This window comes from Populus trichocarpa, chromosome 16 (genome assembly GCF_000002775.5).
Source record: "Populus trichocarpa isolate Nisqually-1 chromosome 16, P.trichocarpa_v4.1, whole genome shotgun sequence".
NCBI lineage: Eukaryota > Viridiplantae > Streptophyta > Magnoliopsida > Malpighiales > Salicaceae > Populus > Populus trichocarpa.
Window position 1 is genome coordinate 3,744,435 of NC_037300.2, and position 19,503 is coordinate 3,763,937.

At 33.5% G+C, this 19,503-nt stretch overlaps 1 protein-coding gene across 2 annotated transcripts; it reads left to right on the forward strand.

The window, feature by feature from the left end:
• Window positions 1-680: 680 nt before the first annotated feature.
• On the forward strand, window positions 681-13,581 carry LOC7468985 (villin-3). Of its 2 annotated transcripts, none has more exons than XM_052447882.1 (24): window positions 681-1,055; window positions 3,305-3,458; window positions 3,605-3,704; window positions 4,068-4,136; window positions 4,252-4,488; window positions 4,602-4,779; window positions 4,944-5,076; window positions 6,052-6,211; window positions 6,331-6,481; window positions 6,564-6,664; window positions 6,763-6,921; window positions 7,880-7,948; window positions 8,020-8,088; window positions 8,201-8,338; window positions 8,844-8,972; window positions 9,144-9,291; window positions 9,455-9,465; window positions 9,544-9,684; window positions 9,757-9,882; window positions 10,806-10,871; window positions 11,396-11,497; window positions 12,249-12,492; window positions 12,720-12,925; window positions 13,009-13,581. In XM_052447882.1, the coding sequence occupies exons 2-24, from the start codon at window positions 3,403-3,405 to the stop codon at window positions 13,120-13,122; spliced, it is 2,907 nt and encodes a 968-aa protein (XP_052303842.1). In that variant the 5' UTR covers window positions 681-1,055; window positions 3,305-3,402; the 3' UTR covers window positions 13,123-13,581. The 2 variants fall into 2 exon arrangements, with proteins under 2 accessions (XP_052303842.1, XP_052303841.1); XM_052447881.1 differs by having other exon boundaries at window positions 682-1,055; window positions 12,687-12,925.
• The last annotated feature ends 5,922 nt before the right edge of the window (window positions 13,582-19,503 follow it).

Below are 19,503 nucleotides of genomic sequence, written 5' to 3' on the forward strand. Positions count from 1 at the left end.
TAATAACGGTTGTTTTTTTTTAAATAATTTTTATTTATAAATATATTAAAATAATATTTTTTTATTTTTTTATTTTTTTTTAAGTTTTAGTGAAATATGTTGGAAACAGTTCCAGATAACCTTAAAATAAAACAATAAAATTGGAAAATGTGTAATTTAGTAACTGAAAATAAGAGGCATAGATTGTAACAGAATTTGGCAGCTGCTTTTCACTGTCCAATCAACAATAACAGCTTGTAACAGGCAAAGTTGTAACGTAAAAATTGAGCTCCTTGTAACGTTAAACTCTGACACACCACAGGGACCAAAAATAAAACATCATATTAAACATGGGGCAAGATAAAAATAAAATTATTTTCTAATAAAAAATAAAATAGTTGTTTTTTTAGAACAGAATCGGAAAATATTTTCAATATATTCATAATTATTTTTTAATTAAAAAGGAAAACACACCATCAACGATCCTATAATATGGATTTAAAAAATAAATCCATAAAGAAGGCTTTGTTTGGCTGACAAGGTAAAAAACGAAAAAGAAAAAGAAAAAGAAAATTCTAAAACAGTATTGAGGAAAAAAAAATCCATCTAAGCAATCAGAAAAACAGAAAGAAAGCCAACATGGCCGGTGCCATCGTCACCAGCGGGTCACTTTTTAGCCTTTTAAATTCTAACAGACTCTCTCTCTCCCCCCCCCCCCCCCTTCTCTGTATCTCCACAGCCATCTCTCTCTCTCTCATCTGCAACTAAACAATCCATTCATAATTCACGAATTCATCATTTCTTTCCTTCTTTGAGTTTCTCTGTGAAGAGATTTAGAAATCTCTGAAAAAGAAAAATAAAAAAATAGTAATAAAGTTGTAAGACAGACAGAGAGAAAGAAATCAAACCCCCACACAAAGCAATAATTCACTTCTCTTTTCCTTTTCATTTCTCCTTTTTCACACTCTCATCTCTCTTTATTGCCAGCTCTTCTATCCTCATTTTAGCTCAGTCTCTCTCTCTCTCTGCGTCTCCACGTAACGCACAATCATCTTTTTTGACGCAGAAATTTCCGGGTACGTCTGTATATTCTTTGACAGAGAGCTAGACTCTGACTGTCTTTTTTATTTTATTTTTAAATATATAGAATCCTGATAGATCCTTTTTGATTTCGCATTTTATTTCGTGTTTTCTGATCTGGGTTTTCGTGATCTTGTCAAAATATTGGTGGGTTTTGTTTCTCTTGATGATCTGACCTTTGATCTGAGTGTAAATTGTATTTTTTCTTGTTTTGTCTGTTTGTTGTACTTTTGGTTTTTTTGTTTCATCATTTTTGAATTTTGTTTACTTACTGTATTGATTTGATGTTGATTTATTTGGTGTTTGATAATTGATGACCAACGTGGTTCTATATGTTAGAGATGGTTTGATTAGCTTGAGGGTATTATGATCTTAATTAAATATATTTGTTAATGCATCATCGAGGGTTGATCGAGAAAAATCCAGGGTTTTTAATCAGATGATGTTTGCTTGTGATAGAAAATGACTAGATCATTGATTGATAAGGTTTGCACCTTGTACACAACAGTCATTGTTCACACATGACATATGGATTAGTACATGATGATTCAGACTGCAGGATTTTAGCTATCGTTTTTTGGACGGGGAGAGCTTTTTGAAAGGTGGAATGATTTGCAGAGAGTGCTTTCAGGGGGTGTCAGCTTTTGGAGATGGTTGCTGATCAAGGATCTTCATATAGTATTTTCGTGATTCCATATGAATATCGCAATTGCTTAAGAACATAGGCATCTCGGAAACATGGTAGATTTTCAGTGGATAGTATGGGAACGCTCTATGTCTAGTTTAAAGAATCAATCGGTTGCAGAAATATCTGAAAGCAGAGAAAGCAGATGAAAGGCATATAAGAGATGTGATTATTTTTCTTACCATAAGGGTGATAGAGGATCCCCCAGCAATTGTGCTGTCTTTTTTAAAATTTTAAGTTGAGAATGCTTGGGGAGAAAACTTGAGGTTGCCGCCAAGTTGAATTGATGGTCATGATCCTTGGACAGATGAAGCAGCTTCATGTTCTGGGCATGATGCCTGGCCAGGAATTTTGATTTTATTTATAACTTCTCACAGTTAATGAGTTGTGACTATTGACAAGATTGTGAACTATGCAGGCTCCTTAGAAGGAGCATTACAATTTCTGGTCTGAGACTGTCAATTAAACGTGATGCTAGGATAATAGCCACACGGCTTCTCATACCTTTTCTGGTAGGATTTAAAGTGGGTAGATGACTATTGTTTGCGATGGGTAGTGGGAAAGGGAATCTAAGGATTTACGAGGATTATACTATGGGGCTTCTATTCATGTAATTCCTTATACAGACATTTTCATGCTACATGAATGATAGGTTTTATGCTTTAAGCCAAGGCATGTGGGAATCTTGCACGTGCAGGACCTGTCAACAAGATGAGAGTTATTGCCAATTACCCAGTATTTGAAAATAGTTTGTCTTCTTACATTAGTGGATAATGGATAATATGTACTGGAAACTTAGCAAGCAAAACAAACAAACTGAAGTGGAGCGTAGAAGTTGGTGGTTCTGGGGAAATATGAAGAGGGAAATCTAATGGTTCCTGGGTCTATTGCAAAGGGCATTATGTTAACAGAAAAACTTCCAGATTTGTGGATTGAATTAGATGAATTCTGAGGCTTGCTATGCAAGCTAGATGCTAAAGAAAAGGGGAGAAGATTAGTGTGATCCCGTCTAAGACAAAAAGTTGGAGCTTTAAACTAAAGAATTAACATCAGAAGTGCTAACAAGATATCCAGCAGTACAGATAAACTATAGTTAGATGCTTTTGGAGAACTGTATCCTTATGATATCTATCAGCACATAAACTATTTTAGCTTTTTGATTGTCATCAATGCCTTACTTCTGGAAACATTTCAGCCTACTTCCTTGAATGGAGTCCCTGAAGTGGCTAATCAATTAATGCTAACTCCATTATGGTGCCTAAAAAATAAATAAAAAAGATGATAAACGATTAACTATATCCTTTCCAGATGGCATGGGATAAGTTTAGGATCTTGTGAAAGTATTCAGTGGGAATTCTTATCATTAGAGTCCAACTAGTAGAAAAACGTTTCTGTGTCTAGGCAGTTTTTAGTTATTGACCATGAAATTTGATAGGTATGTAATTTTCCGGATTGGTATGTTCTGGATATTGCAGTAAAATTACCTTCTTCTTTTGTGAGTGGTCCAAAAACTTGCAGCATATGTAATTTGCCCAAATTACTGATCTTTCAATCTTGCAGAAGGCTCTTGTGCAATTTTCGGATAGCAAATAGCTGGGTTTCAAACATCATACACTCTGTTTTTGAATAAAAAGCAATCGTAAGGAGTATTTTAGGCAATGTCTAGCTCTGCAAAAGCTTTGGATCCTGCATTTCAGGGAGTGGGCCAGAGACCGTATCCTTAACTGACAAGCAACTTCATACATGAATTGTGTTTTATGCATGTGCCATAAGTTCTGTTTTATTGGATAGAGTTGTAAGTGTGTGACTTTTCTCGGTGAAATTCATTAAAGATCACCTGTTATACTTAACATTTTATAGAGGGACTGAAATTTGGCGAATCGAGAATTTTCAGCCAGTTCCACTGCCAAAATCTGATCATGGAAAATTCTACATGGGGGATTCTTACATTGTTTTGCAGGTATTAACATTCTCCATCTCTCTCTCTCTCTCTCACACACACACACACACACACACACACACACACACTTTTTATATTCTATTGTCTGTTTCCTGTGTTTGCTTTAATTTGTCCTAGAATGAATGACGAACTCTTTGTTGGTGTAGAGCATGTTGAAGTATCGGGATTAATATTTCCCTTATCTATTTATTTATTAGTTTCTAAGCTAAAATGTCTGCATTAATAGATGGTGTCTTGTAGATATCTTTCTTGAAGATAGTATGTTAACCTATTTAGGTTATTATGTATTTTATTTTGCTAAGGAGGGACTTCCTTTTGTTTCTTTTCTTCATCTTTTGCTTGCATGCCTCCTTTTCTTTGTAGACAACCACTGGCAAGGGAGGTGCTTATCTGTACGATATCCACTTCTGGATTGGAAAAGATACTAGTCAGGTGTGTTTTTGGCTTTCCAAACTTCCTCTTTAAGGACCTTGTTCTGTTATTTGTTGTCTTCACATTCAATTTAAGAATTTAATTTATTTTCTCACATAACTGGAACATATCACAGGATGAAGCTGGAACAGCAGCTATCAAAACTGTCGAACTAGATGCAGTTCTTGGAGGACGTGCAGTGCAGCACAGGGAACTTCAAGGACATGAATCTGACAAATTTTTGTCATACTTCAAACCTTGTATTATACCGTTAGAGGGAGGTGTTGCAACTGGGTTTAAAAAAGTCGAGGAGGAAGCATTTGAAATACGATTGTATGTATGTAGAGGGAAACGCGTTGTCAGATTGAAGCAGGTATCACCATATCAGATCTCGTAAAATCAACTTCACAAATACGCAATAAAATCTCTTCAAATGTGAATCCACCATGAGTCAAGAGCACATGATTATGAGTTTTGCTTGCACAGGTTCCTTTCGCCCGGTCATCATTAAATCATGATGATGTTTTTATCTTGGATACTGAGAAAAAAATCTATCAATTCAATGGCGCAAACTCTAATATCCAGGAAAGAGGCAAGGCTTTGGAAGTGATTCAGTTTTTGAAAGAAAAGTATCATGAAGGAACATGCGATGTTGCAATTGTTGGTAAGTCACCTGTATTAGAATTTCATGTCGCATTCCTCCTTTGAAGTCCCTATACTTTTCAACAGGCATGCTTTATCCAGCCATCTTTTATTTGTTTTCTGCAAATCTATTGTTATTATTGTTTTCCTACTACTTATCTCTACATGATTGCTTTTATGATCTAGATGATGGGAAATTAGACACCGAGTCAGACTCTGGTGAATTCTGGGTCCTGTTTGGTGGTTTTGCTCCAATTGGCAAAAAGGTTGCCAACGAAGATGACATTATCCCAGAGACAACTCCAGCCAAACTTTATAGGTATTATGATCTTATATGATTTTGTTTGTGCATCCTAGTAGAATTTGAAGGCTTGAAAATTAATAAAGGGTTTTTCCTGCTCTTTACATTTTATTGCCAATACATGGAAATGTTTACTTCTGCTCTTCAGCAGGTTATGAAGAACATAATTACTTTAAGCTGTCATGTTTTTGTTGCCCTCCTCATTTCAGAACTACAGAACTGGTTATTAAGGATGCTGAAACATTACACTTTGTGATTCTGCGTATTAGCTTAAAAAATACAGGGTTAACTCCTTTACACACACTCCTTGTCATCAGCATGACAGTTATTGGTATGTTCTTGTTGGCATCCAATCAATGTTTAATATGCTATCAATAGTCTGGGATTTGTGTAATCTGCGACCTATTAGTTGATATACCATTATGTGTTGCATATAGTTTTCTAATGTTATTGTGCACTATTATTGTTGAAGAATGGAGACATGCTGCTCTCATGCAATCAATTTTTCATCATTGTAATCTAGCTCATTAGTTGATTACCATTATGTGTTGCATATAGTTTTCTAATGTTATTGTGCACTATTATTGTTGAAGAATGGAGACATGCTGCTCTCATGCAATCAATTTTTCATCATTGTAATCTAGCTCCTTATAAGCATCTCTTATTGTGATTTCATGTATTACCTGGCTCTTGATGGTATTGGTAAAATTTTATAGAAATAAATAATTTTAGTAAAATTGCAGTGTTTTTCTTGTGCTTAGAATTTTTCTGTAAAGGTAAGACTCATCTGGTTACTATTAATTTCCATGCTGTCAACATCTCATCAAAATTCAGTTTAACCTTCTATCTTACATTTTGATTGTCCTCAAAGAGTTTGATTTCCTTTATTTTGTAAGAAACATGGGCATTTTTAACCTGCTTCTAATGTTTCATGATCTCTCTTTTATCCTCGTAAGATACTAAATGCTACTTTGTAATCATTGCTTCACACAGTATTACTGATGGTGAGGTGAAGATTGTAGAAGGCGAGCTGTCCAAAGGATTGTTAGAAAACAATAAATGTTATCTCCTTGACTGTGGTGCTGAGATATTTGTTTGGGTTGGTCGTTTAACACAAGTGGAGGAGAGAAAAGCTGCCAGTCAGGCTGCTGAGGTAGAGACATGCATGCATTTGTTTGTTTAAACAAGAATATGAAATCCCACCTCCAAGCCTTTTTTGCATTTCTTGTCTATGCAAAAATATGGGATTTCATTTTTCAAACTATTTTTCAGGAATTTGTTGCAAGCCAAAACAGGCCAAAAACTACTCGATTAACCCGGCTGATTCAAGGTTATGAGACACGTTCATTCAAGACAAACTTTGATTCTTGGCCTGCTGGATCTGCAGCTCCTGGTGCTGAAGAGGGAAGAGGGAAAGTTGCAGGTAATGATCACATGCTGAGAGTTAAATTAAGCAACATATTTTTGTGTAACATTATTAAATTTGGTGTGTCTTGCAATGGTAGCTTTGCTGAAGCAACAAGGTGTTGGTCTCAAGGGTATGACAAAAAGTGCTCCTGTAAATGAGGAAGTACCACCTTTGCTTGAAGGAGGTGGAAAGATGGAGGTTTAGTTTGGCTTCCTTTATTGTATTTTGGGAATTTTGGAATCTTAGGCTTGTTAAAATCAGTATCTCTTGGAGTATTGAATTCTGTGTGGTTGCAGGTATGGTGCATTAATGGAAGTTCTAAGACTCCATTGCCAAAGGAGGATGTTGGTAAATTTTATAGTGGAGATTGCTACATCATTCTCTATACATATCACTCTGGTGATAGGAAAGAAGACTATCTTCTCTGCTGTTGGTTTGGAAATGATAGCTCAGAGGTAATTTATATTATTTAAAGTTGGGTTTTTTCACGTGAAAAAAGTACAGTCAATAATGGTGATGTCTCCAAGAAAATAGTGTAAACAGCTGTAGAGGGTTCTTATGCATGTAAAAACAGATAAATTGTACATTTGTCCACTTCTTTGGCATAGTGCATGCATTTTTCTGGTATTAATGTGAAACAGATGCAGTTACGTGAAACAGATGCAGTTTTCTTTTGCCTTTGAAGTTTGAATGTGACTGTAAAAATTCTGGCTCCTGCATGATGTGTAAAGAACCACTAGTGTTTGGTACTGCAATTTGACTTTTGTATGTTCACTACCTCCTTCAAATCTTTCTGAATCACCTAAACTAAGGTAGCTGGATAGAAATGAGTTCGTCAGAGATCTATTTTCTGTGTTTGCTGCCTGGGTCCACTTTGCTTTTGGCATTCCTTTTCCTCACCTGCTTAATAGCTAGGTGAGCCCTGGTGACGTAGTTGTTGATGTTTGTTCACTTAATCTGGCATATTAGCCTCATTTAATCTGTCCATTTGATGCAGAGTAGACTGCATAGCTCAATCAATTAGGCAAATTTCCTTTTAGTAGTATTTTTGGCATATGAAAATTTTCATCTGTCTTGTTGCTGTTACTGTTGTTATCATCAGCACCTCGCAGTTTCCTATGTGAAAAGATTTCCAAATAAACACTATCCTTATTATTAGCACGTGACTATAATTTGTGTTATCTTCCCAAATTAGGATTAAGACACTTGGACCACTATGTCTTTGTAATATATGTGCTGGTTCTTTAGTCTAAAAGGTTAGTTGCTGATGTCGCCCTGCCAAGTCATGATGCTGCAACAGAAGAAAAATGCCCTTAAATTTATCTTATCGTTGGTTTAATATTTTATATTGCCTTATATCAGTGGTCTCCTTTTCATTGGTTTAATATTGAGTTTCATGGTCATCCAATCCAGGAGGACCAGAAGATGGCTGCTCGGCTGGCTAATACAATGTCCAACTCATTAAAGGGCAGGCCTGTACAGGTAAGATATAATCTGAAGTTAAATTGTGGATATTGCTCCTATGATTTGTATTTAATAGCTGCTTCTTGCAGGGTCGTATTTTTCAAGGTAAGGAACCTCCACAATTCGTTGCACTTTTTCAGCCTATAGTGATCCTCAAGGTACACAGCTTAATGCCACATTCTACTGTTACAATCTCAATTATAATTGCCATGTTGAATTTTTTCGTTTGGTCAGCTGTAAAAAATTTACTTTGATTCAACTCCTTTTCAGGGTGGTCTGAGCTCTGGTTACAAGAAAAGCATAGCAGAGAAAGGATTGTCGGATGAAACTTACACAGCAGATTCTGTTGCACTCTTTCGGATATCGGGAACTTCAGTTCATAATGATAAGGCAGTGCAAGTGGATGCGGTATGTGGTTCGATCATTGAGTGTTCTTTTCTGCTGAATTTGTTTTTTAAATAGTGAAGTCTACTATGAAGATATTTTATTGCATCATGCTTCTTGTATTCACAGGTGTATTCAATGTTATATTTGGTTTGTTAGTAATTTGGAGATCATAATTCTTCTATTCACTATGGTCAACATAGTCTGTTACAGTTTTAGAAACATCATGCAATAAAATATAACATGATGCAAAGTTGTTTTCAGTGTGTTTGTAATTTGGAGACTAATTCTTCTATTCATTGTGGTCAACAAAGTCTGTTACAGTCTTAGAAACGATGACCTTTCTCACTTCTAAACAATTCAAAGTTTATCTAGTTTTTCTTTAAAACATGAAAAGGAAAGAACTTTTTTCAAGTTTCTTCAAAAGCATTTCGAATATAATCTTGCTATCTAATTGCATCCATCGTTGGTAAAAGAAAAGGAGTAGAACTAACAGTTTCATATACCCCAATGCATTACTCTATTTCAGGTGGCAACGTCATTGAACTCTGCTGAGTGCTTCCTTCTGCAATCTGGCTCATCAATTTTCACCTGGCATGGGAATCAAAGCACCTTTGAGCAGCAGCAGTTAGCTGCAAAAATTGCTGAATTTTTGAAGGTATTATCCTTTCTGGAATTGTAGATTTTTGGTTTTGTTGAAATATGCTATCACTTTAGGAAGAATGTCAATGGCTTGAAGTCTTGACTACAAATTTGGTTAAAATCCTCTTCTGCCATATTTGTCTTTTATTTGAACTTCTTCTTACTATCATTTGCCTTACTATTTCAGCCAGGAGTTGCTTTGAAACATGCTAAAGAAGGAACTGAAAGCTCAGCCTTTTGGTTTGCCCTTGGAGGCAAACAAAGTTACACCAGCAAAAAGTTTTCTCCAGAAACTGTCAGAGATCCTCACTTGTTCACATTCTCCTTTAATAAAGGTGACATTTCTAATTCTGAATCTTGGCTGATACCCTGTAAGTTCCATTTAATTTTCTTTGAGATAAATCAGATTGAAGCTTGCATCTGAGATTTTGAAGTAGTTGAGATAACTTTCTAACTGGGCTTTTTTATGATCATTTTCACTGCTATGTGGACTGCCAGGGAAATTTCAGGTGAGTTCTAGACTTTAAGTGCAGTACAAAATTCTTTCTGTGCAGCTTCTTAGAGGCTTCTCATGTTCAATTGAGCAGGTCGAGGAAGTTTACAACTTCTCTCAAGATGATTTGTTGACTGAGGATATCTTGATACTTGATACACATGCAGAAGTGTTTGTTTGGGTTGGCCAATATGTAGACCCCAAAGAAAAGCAAAATGTTTTTGACATTGGCCAGGTAGTGCTTAACCTGTTCCACTTTTGTCAGATTTTTCCTGTCAATGTTATTTACAGTATATTTTCCTTGCAGAAATACATCGAGATGGCTGTGTCTCTGGATGGTTTGTCTCCAAATGTACCACTGTATAAAGTTACTGAAGGAAATGAACCATCATTCTTCACAACATACTTTTCATGGGATCTCACAAAAGCCACTGTATGTACTGCATCAGCATTATTTATCTTTTCTCAAGTTATATTAATTTATTGTGTCACTATTGAGAAATTGTTATTGGGAATAAGAAAATTCAGAATGTCATGAGTGGAAAATTTATAGAGTTGAGGTTGGTGTTGGGCGTACCATGCGGACAAATTCCCAGAAGTCTTGTGATTGGGTGGGAAATAATAGATAATGTAGTTTGAATTACTCACAGAAGGCTGAGCTTGGTAGTTAACTAAGGGCGAAGCAGATCCTAGCAGTCAATCCCAACTAGTGTGGACTGAAGCTTGGTTGAAATAGTTGAGTTGTTTCAGTGTACAAGCTGATCATTGATTGCCTATATAGTTTTCTCCAAAGCTTAACACTAACTTATTCAAGCTTGGCAAGTCTCATAAAAAACACACAAAACTGAACGAGTGTAGGTGGAGAAAGTGAGAACTTGAGGCATCGAGGATAGAATCACAAGTCTTTTAAATATACCAATGGGAACAAGATGAGAAGCATTTATTGATAGATTTTAGAAATAGATACTGGTTAGTGCATAGAATCTAGAAAACTGTAGCAGCATGTAAATTTACGGATACAATACAGGTGAAAGGAAAACTGTAATATTGACCCATTGGCAATTGTTTAACCTTCTGTTCTCTCTCCAAGACAAGAACATTTTGTTAGAAAGAAATAGAACCAAGACAAAAAGACTTTAGTCCCGCTGGGACTTTGGAGCTCGGCATCTGGATGATTCATTTGTGAAATGGGGAAAAAAAATTAAGAAAAGGAAAGGAAATAAAGATAAAAGCACACGTTGTTTGGTCCCTCTAAAGGTTAATACTTCATTGAAAACTCTCATTGTTTACATATATGGCATGTTCAATACCTTATCATTTGATTGTATGTTTAAGAACTTCATCCTTGCATTACAGGTTCAAGGAAACTCATTCCAAAAGAAGGCCGCACTACTTTTTGGGCTAGGACATCATGTTGTGGAGGTAAATACGTTGATTAATGCTGGTGCATAATTTGGTGATGGATAGATAATTATGCATCTAATTTTGTTTGAATGCTTCTTATTTAAACTATTATATTGTCTTTTATTATGAAATGTCTTTATCTTTTACCACAATACTATGATCAGACTTTTCTGTAATCCTGTTCTCCCATGCTCTTTCTCCATAATGTAAGTAGCTTCTTCTGGCTACATTTCTTCTCATCAATCCCACAAATTATGTTGACATTATGTCCTTTGCACTTTTTGTTTTGTTTCCATTCTTCTCGTTCTTATTCTCTCTATTTTAATTGACACACGTCCTTTTTTCCCATATTCCTGACCCCCAATTACGAGGCATACATCTTTTACTGAGCAATTATCTGGTTATAGGAGACTGTCAGTCAAGAATAGGATTTGCATTCCAAGTTGTCATTTACTCGCTTTTCTTGTTCTCCCTGTATGTGCGAATGAAGTTGTATCTTACATGTGGTGTTGATGTTGATAACAACGTGTATTTTTTTGCAGGAAAGGTCCAATGGAAATCAAGGAGGACCGACCCAAAGGGCTTCAGCTTTAGCTGCCTTATCTTCTGCTTTCAACCCATCATCTGGGAAGTCATCACTTCTGGTAAATAAGTTTTTCATACAACAAGAGTTTGATATATTGCCTTTCATCCTTTTTCTTTGACTCTCTTAGCTGTCTGCTTTCTTTCTCTTTCAGTGTTTGCTGCATGTTGCTTGTCTGTATCAGTATCACCCATCTTCACTAATTTTTGGTCTCTTTTTATTTGTGCAATTTCTATCTCTGTTTGCAGGCCTGTATGTATGTGTATTTCTTTATTTAGTGTGTTGCTTCTTTTTTCCCTGTAATAAACAATTCTCATATTTTCTGAACAAACCTCCCTGCCAAACCAACTGTAAGGAAGAGTATGGCCCTTTTGTCCTTCACGTTCTTAATAGGACCATGGAGGCTGCATTTTACAGTTAATAAAATCTATGTAATTTGACTATTTTGTTTTTTTTCTTCCATAATTTCCATAATTCCAAGTCATTTGGTTCTCTTTGAATGGAGTTGGATGGAAATTTGCTGGGCACAAAGCATTGTCTATGCACCTTTTGTGGGTTTACAAGCATCTGTTGCCGATCATTTTTGTTTGTTTTCGCACAGAATTTGCATTTGGATGTCTTGTTCTGACATTATCTTCTGCTTGTTTGACTTCTGTTTATTTACATGTTTTTCTTGCAATTTCTTCAAAGCATGTTTGTATCATAAAAGCCCTTGTACCCAATAATGATGGTTTATCATGTATGTATGTGTTATGAATTCATCCAATGAATCAACTTCCGGCCTAATGAGGTGCATGTGATGTGAGGAGCAGGATAGGTCCAACGGGTCAAATCAAGGAGGAACAACACAGAGAGCTTCTGCTTTAGCTGCCTTATCCTCTGCATTCAATTCATCCCCGGGATCGAAAACTACTGCTTCGAGGCCATCTGGAACCGGTCAGGGATCACAGAGAAGAGCAGCTGTTGCTGCTCTTTCATCAGTTCTTACTGCTGAAAAGAAGCAAACACCTGAAACCTCTCCTTCTCGTAGTCCTCCCTCAGAAACTAACCTTCCTGGTAAGAAAAAATTGTCTTTTTGCATGTTTCTGATGATTGTATCTTAAATATGAAGAAATAACAGTTGCTTTTAAAATGTCTGTATCTTATTCTGCAAGAGTATATTTTTCTGCTGAGATCCTTCAATTTAATTTGATCTCATATGTGTATATGAGATGAACAATCTAAGACATTTTAAGTTTCAACACTTGTAGCTGAAGTGAAAAGTGAAACATTATTTGAAGCAGAGGGTTCTGAAGGAGTTGCGGAAGTCAAGGAAATGGAAGAAACTGCATCTGTATCTGAAAGCAATGGAGGAGAGGATTCAGAAAGAAAGCAAGATACAGAGCATGGGGAGAGTGATGATGGGAATGGTCAAAGTACATTCTGTTATGATCAACTAAAGGCTCACTCTGACAATCCTGTTAAAGGAATTGATTTTAAACGCAGAGAAGTTGGTCCTATTCTCGATGCTGTTACTTGAGTTTGTTTTCTGGATTGGTATTCAGGGTTTATTTTTGTCTTTTGATTTTTCAGGCATATCTATCAGATGAGGAGTTCCAAACTATTTTTGGGGTGACAAAAGAAGCATTTTATAAAATGCCAAAATGGAAGCAGGACATGCAGAAGAAGAAATTTGATTTATTCTAGAGATCAAGTCCATTGAAGGGAATTATTTCTCTACCCTTTTGTGCTCTAACTCAAATTTCCTCAAAATCATTATGGTCTTGACTGCTCTGTTGAAAAACCGTGCTTTCATTGGTGAACCATGCCTGGCTTGTTACGTCTAGCATTTCTCTATTTACTCCTTGATGGGAATGTAGCTGTGATTAGTATCTTGATTGGTTGTGATTATGCCTGAAGAGTGAGTTTTGCCCGTGTTTTTTCACTTTGAATCTACTTTTGCTTCTTTTATTGATACCAGATTGTAGTCTCTGGCAGTTGGCAGCACAAATTCTTTTATTTGGTCACAATGTATCTCATCTGTGATTATTTGACTCCCTCTCTCTTTTTTTTGATCTTTTTATTTGTTAAGTAAAAAAGGGTGTACATGTATTGAACTTGTACTCGAGTCAATTTTCAGGAATGAAAATTTGTTGTTTGGAATAAGTATGGTTGTGTGCTACGGGTTATTCAGTAAATTATCATCACTGCATGGAAATTCCTTTGTCATTGCCATTATATTGTTTGTTCGTTTCCTTTTTCTTAAATGACGGAGCATATCATTATTTTTCGGTTTGTTTTTGTATTATAAAAATTATTATTTTTTATTTTTTAAATTAATATTTTTTTCAATATTTTTAAATTATTTTGATATGATGATATAAAAAATAATTTTAAAAAAATAAAAAATATATATTATTTTAATATATTTTTAAATAAAAAATACTTTAAAAAATAACTATAACTACATTTTCAAACAAACAAATTTTTTTATATCAGGCGGGAAAACTAGCACTAGACTATTTCTAGTTTTTTACTGCTATTATTTTGATTTTTAGTATATTAAGATAATATTTAGTTATTATAGTGGAAGATAACATGTTTCCTTGTAAGTTCTAAAAATATATAAATTTATTTTTAAAACTGTTTTAGTAATGTATTTATTTTATATTTATATTTATATTTTTTTCAATTTTATATATATATTTGCGACATTAGAGTCTTTTGTTATATTTTTTATTAAATAATATGGCAATATTTGATAATGAAAGATCTATCCCACCATGATTTAAAAAATGTTCTTTAATGAAAAATCCATATAATTTTAGTAAATATATAATTTTAGTTTTTTGTTTATTTTTGCGTTTCAAAATTTTTTTAAAAAAAAATTGATTTTTTTTTTTAATTTTTTTTATTTCAAATTAATTAATTAGGCCTCTGTATCCAAATCTTTTTTATAAGAATTATTAATTAACTGGGCATGTGTATCCAAATCTTTTTTATATAAGCATGCACATATTTGGTTTCTGTATCCAAATCTTTTTTATATGTTTAATTATAAGGATTATTCACTACCAAGATAATTGCTAGGGAACAACTTATACATACTCTTAATTCGAAGTTAGCTAACTTGATTATTGGTTAGTAGTTGCTATTAATTATTAATTATCCTTGCACAATAGTTTTTTTTTCCCCTTTTTTTGGCAATATAATTACACCTAGACATGGATCCATGCTACTCCGCGAACCATATTATTTTTTAAGTGCTGCAAACGTGTTTTAAAGAAAACAAAATCAGCAATTCAGGTTATAGATCCGAGTATGTCAAATAAGTTGATTTTATTTTAATTATATGATAAAAAATAAACAACGATAATAAACAGATCAACATTTAAAAAAAAAGTGATTACAATAACTCGAAAAAAAACATATTTCCAAAAGAACAAAAATAATGTTGTTTTTTAGCCAATTAAATATTGAAAGACAAAATTAGATAAAGAATGGACAAAATACCCAGACCGAGTCAACTCGAGCTAGCATAATAGATACGTAACTTTAGGTAATAAATGGCTAGGCAACTCAGATTAAGCCGCGATCCATGTCATGAGATTGTGATAACTCAATATAAAAAAAATCGAAGAAAACCATAAAGCCCAATTTTTTTTATATATAAAAAACAATGTTGAAAGATTAAATAAAAAAATAAAAAAAGTAAAACAAAAGGAAGATGTCAACCATCGTTAAGTTTTCAAACTCATGTTCCAAATCATTAGACTAGAAGCACCATACATGAAATTCAATCCCCAACCAATCAAATATTGAATGATGAAATCGAAAAAAAAATATTATACAAAAGATCCAAAACTAAAAATATCAATTAAAAAAATAAGAATCAAAATTGAAATAAAAAATAAATTAGAGGATAACTATAAATTTTTGATTAAAATGTGAAATTGAAAAGAAAATCACTTTAACAAAAGGACAAAAAAAATCAAAATAATGAGTACCAAATTAGAAAAAATAAGTTATCAAAATTTGGATTAAAGGATGAAATTGAAAACAAATAAAATTTTTGCAAAAGGACCAATAAAAAAAAAGATTAAGGATCAAATTGGAAAACATGATATATCACAAATTGAGTTTGAATGATGAAATTGAAAACAAATAAAACTTTTACAGAAGAGCAAAAAAATAAATAAATTAAAAAGAATAAGAACCAAAGTTGAACTATCAATAATTAAGAGGACAACTCTGAAGTTTTAAATGGCCAAAATGATTTTCAGAGGGAGTAGAAAGAAAAAAGAATAAAAAAACCCCACCGATAACAATTCATTTCATAAACGCTACGACATGCCACCCAAACAAGAAGAAGACACCGTGAAGATCTTAATGACATGACATAAAGGTGTTTTTGATCACCGAGAGGCATCACACGAGTCGCCAGAAGTCCGCGAGCGCCTCGCATGCACCAACTTTTTCATTTAAAATATATTTTATATTAATTAAAAGACTAAATTGACCTTGATCAACTTAATAATTATATAAAAACCAGGTTGAAAAGACAAAAAACATCATTGGATGCAATATTTATTTTCTTTTGTCTTTCGAGGGTAAATCAATTATTTTAGTGTGCTTGAATATGTAAAATGATCAAAAAGCTCTTAGATCCAAGTTTTAAAAGATTTTAATTTTAAAGATAATTTAATAATTTTATTGTGTCAAAATAATAAAAAGAAACACATTTAACATCGATCAAATTTTAAAATGACCAATGACAATTTTTGTTCTGTACAATTTTCTAGCAGTGAATAGAGAGTTATAAAACCTAGATTTCCACCTAAACCTCTATCCCTCCCTCGTCAACTAGGAAATTCATAGAGCTTGATAAATTATTTTGATAGCATTACGTTCTACCTAACAATGATAAATAATTCAGAGGCCTTTGATAACATTATTTGGAAGACAAAAAGCCATCACTTCATATAAATTGATCTCTCATTGACAAACAAGCCTCGTACATCTGATGGGTCCTAGTTCTGGAGCCTCTACATTAGTGGAAAGATCGTGACCAGAGATGCACCATGTACACTTAATTACCCTAGCTAATCACCCGCCACTAGTCTGTTTAGTGATTATAAAATGAGATAATTAAGCCATAGCCTTTTTTTTTGCTAACATGGCTGGGGATGCTTTATAATTATACCTTTTCCATGGCCTCGTATGCTCTTAGATTATTATTACACCCTTTGTCTAATCTCCTGTTCTTCCCACGGTTTTATTTTTTATCAGCTGTTTCTGAAACCCTTTGGAAAGATCCTATCGAATTCAGAGAGGATAAGAAAGGGGGCCCTCTTGCTGCTATGTACTTAATATATGGACCCTATGTGAAAAGGGGGTGTGATTATATATATACACACACAAATTATTCTGCCTAATCTTTTATATATGTGTGACCAAAAGTCTTGCAGGTCCACATACATGTAATCTTTGAAAGTCATTGTCGTTTAATTTTGAAAATTCACCACAAGGATTTTTTTCTCATTTACTTCTTCACCCACGTACTATGCTAATATTTGGGTTTCACATGCATGATACATAATTGGTCCTAATGTGATCAATTGGCACAATAGTGGCCATTGATGCAATTTTCTATGGAAACCAATGATTATGAACATGATTTTCTATTAATTGAGATTAGCATGCAGCAAGGGTTTATATCAGATACAAGTGTATCTCTGCTTGCATGCATGTTACCCCATGATGCAAGCCTTATTAGGTTTCACATGTTGCATTATTAGGCTATATTTAGCTTGTTTAATTGGTAGTTTACATTGATTAAAATCTCCCCATGATAATTGACGTGCTGAAATGTTCTAAATCATGTGTTCATGTGAGGGAATAGTCCCCTGATCACGAGACTGATCACACAGCTAGCCACCCTTGGAGGGATTAGTCTTCTTGTAGAAATTCAATTACGTGCTCTCGTCCTTTGGAAAGTGACCTAACAAAATCCCCAACAACGAATTAAATAAAGCAAACTAGAATACACTACAAAGTCGAATCAAATTAATTTTGATGTAGATAGATAAAGAATATATATAGAGATGCTTTGTTGTGGTTTGATTATTCAATCTTCACTCGTAAAAAAAATTGTATCCTGATTATTGATGGGATGTTCTAGATAACATTTATAGTAGATTAATGTTGGTGGGTCAAAAAAGAATGAAGCACATACTTTAGCTTATATCATTAGGCCATTTTTAACAGTATTAAATTTAATTAAAGTACGCGTAAAGTGGCCCGAACATCCACGTTAAATTAAAAAAAATAAAATTAATTGCATACAATATCTATGTAGTTTGTGGAGCGGCTTACAAGGCTACAATCTTTCGGCGGAGTCTCAGATGAAGTAACCTTCAATCACAGTAATTTAAAATGAATGAGAGCTTGAGAAAAAACTATAAATGAAATATTTTTATTATTTTTTAATTATATATATCGCAGCTTTTGACAATTTTTATTTTATACTTGAAGTTTTTTTTATTAAATGAAGATAATATTTATTTTATAAAGCATAATTAATAAATATACCTTACTTATTTTTTAAGGTTTTGAATCATTGCACAAATGATCCTAATTAAGCTTGATCCGGCTCTGCCTTCAATATTTTCTTTTACTTTTGTTAGTTTCTATCTCCATTTTTAAACTTTAAGAATAAAGAGTGGGTTAGAGAACACGAATATAGTAAATAACTTGTTTAAAACTCGATTAAAGGGTTCTAATTGTTGTTGAAAGACATGTTGGAGTCGAATTGAAATTGAGAATTAATGCAATGGGGCTAATGTTCGAGAAGGATCACCACCAATATTTTTCAACCCTTTTGAGAGATTAATTAATTAGATCATTGATAATGGTAAAGATTTGTTAGTTTAACCTAGCTAAGAAGGTCAGTGGCTTTTTACACCAAAAATTATAAATAAAAATATTATTAAAAGAAAAGCTATCAAGATTATCCTATCCTTTAAAAAATTGAAAAATTAAATAAGGTCCTTTCAAGCTTTAAAGCATGTTTATTTTAAACTTTTCAATTTTTTTAAAGAGCAAGATGATTTTAATTTTTTAAAATCATTTTTCTTTAAAATAATCTTAATTTATCTTTTGATTTTTTGTCCTTTATTCTTTTTTTTATATATTAACGTGAATGTCTGGGCTAGTTTGCGTGCATTTCGACTAATCCCACGGGCCCTGAAGTTAACGACCATGTAAGCCTCTAGTGGCTATCATATTAGCAACCATATGATTTGAACCTGAGACCACAAGGAGATCAAACTCTTTTTTTATTCTTTATTCTTAATTTTATACTTGGAAGGCTAATATATTTTGAATTTGATAGGTCAAAGTTCGATCAATTAATATCGTTGGGTCAAACTATCGGATGTTGCAATAGAGATAGATGAGATGAAAGGGTTAAAATGCCTCAAGAGTTCATTCAGAGCCAAAAACACGAAGTAGAGGGATCGATATGTCTAGAATTTAAGAGTATATAATTACAAAATGATTTTTCGCCCTCTTGCCTTCATCTTCCACAGAATCTGCCATCTTGAGTTTTGCTTGACAAAAGACAAGCATCGTGTGTGATTGTCTATCCTCTAACTAGAGTCGGCCAGAATCTAAATACTACTTGACAATGATCAACACATTTATTTAATAAAAAGTTCGTTTTATAATTTTGTTCAATATCTCATTCATCTTAAGCCAGCTTTGCCACACACATTTTATATTTTTTTCACTTGAAAAGACATGGTTGTTCTTCATTCCACTTAAACTGCCTTATTAAATTGGGAACATATTTTTAATTTTTAATTTATTACTGATCAATCTTCTCTTCTTCTCCATAATCTCCACAATTCAAATTTAGATATTTTTACATCATTGTCTTGTTATCCTTATCTATCATGTTAAACTCTATTTATTATTCCTATTTTATTAGGGAATTAAAGAAAAATAATACGATGATTTTTTTAGGATAACACTCCAAACAAAAAACAAGCAATTTTTATTCGAAGACTAACTTACTTGGTGATGTAT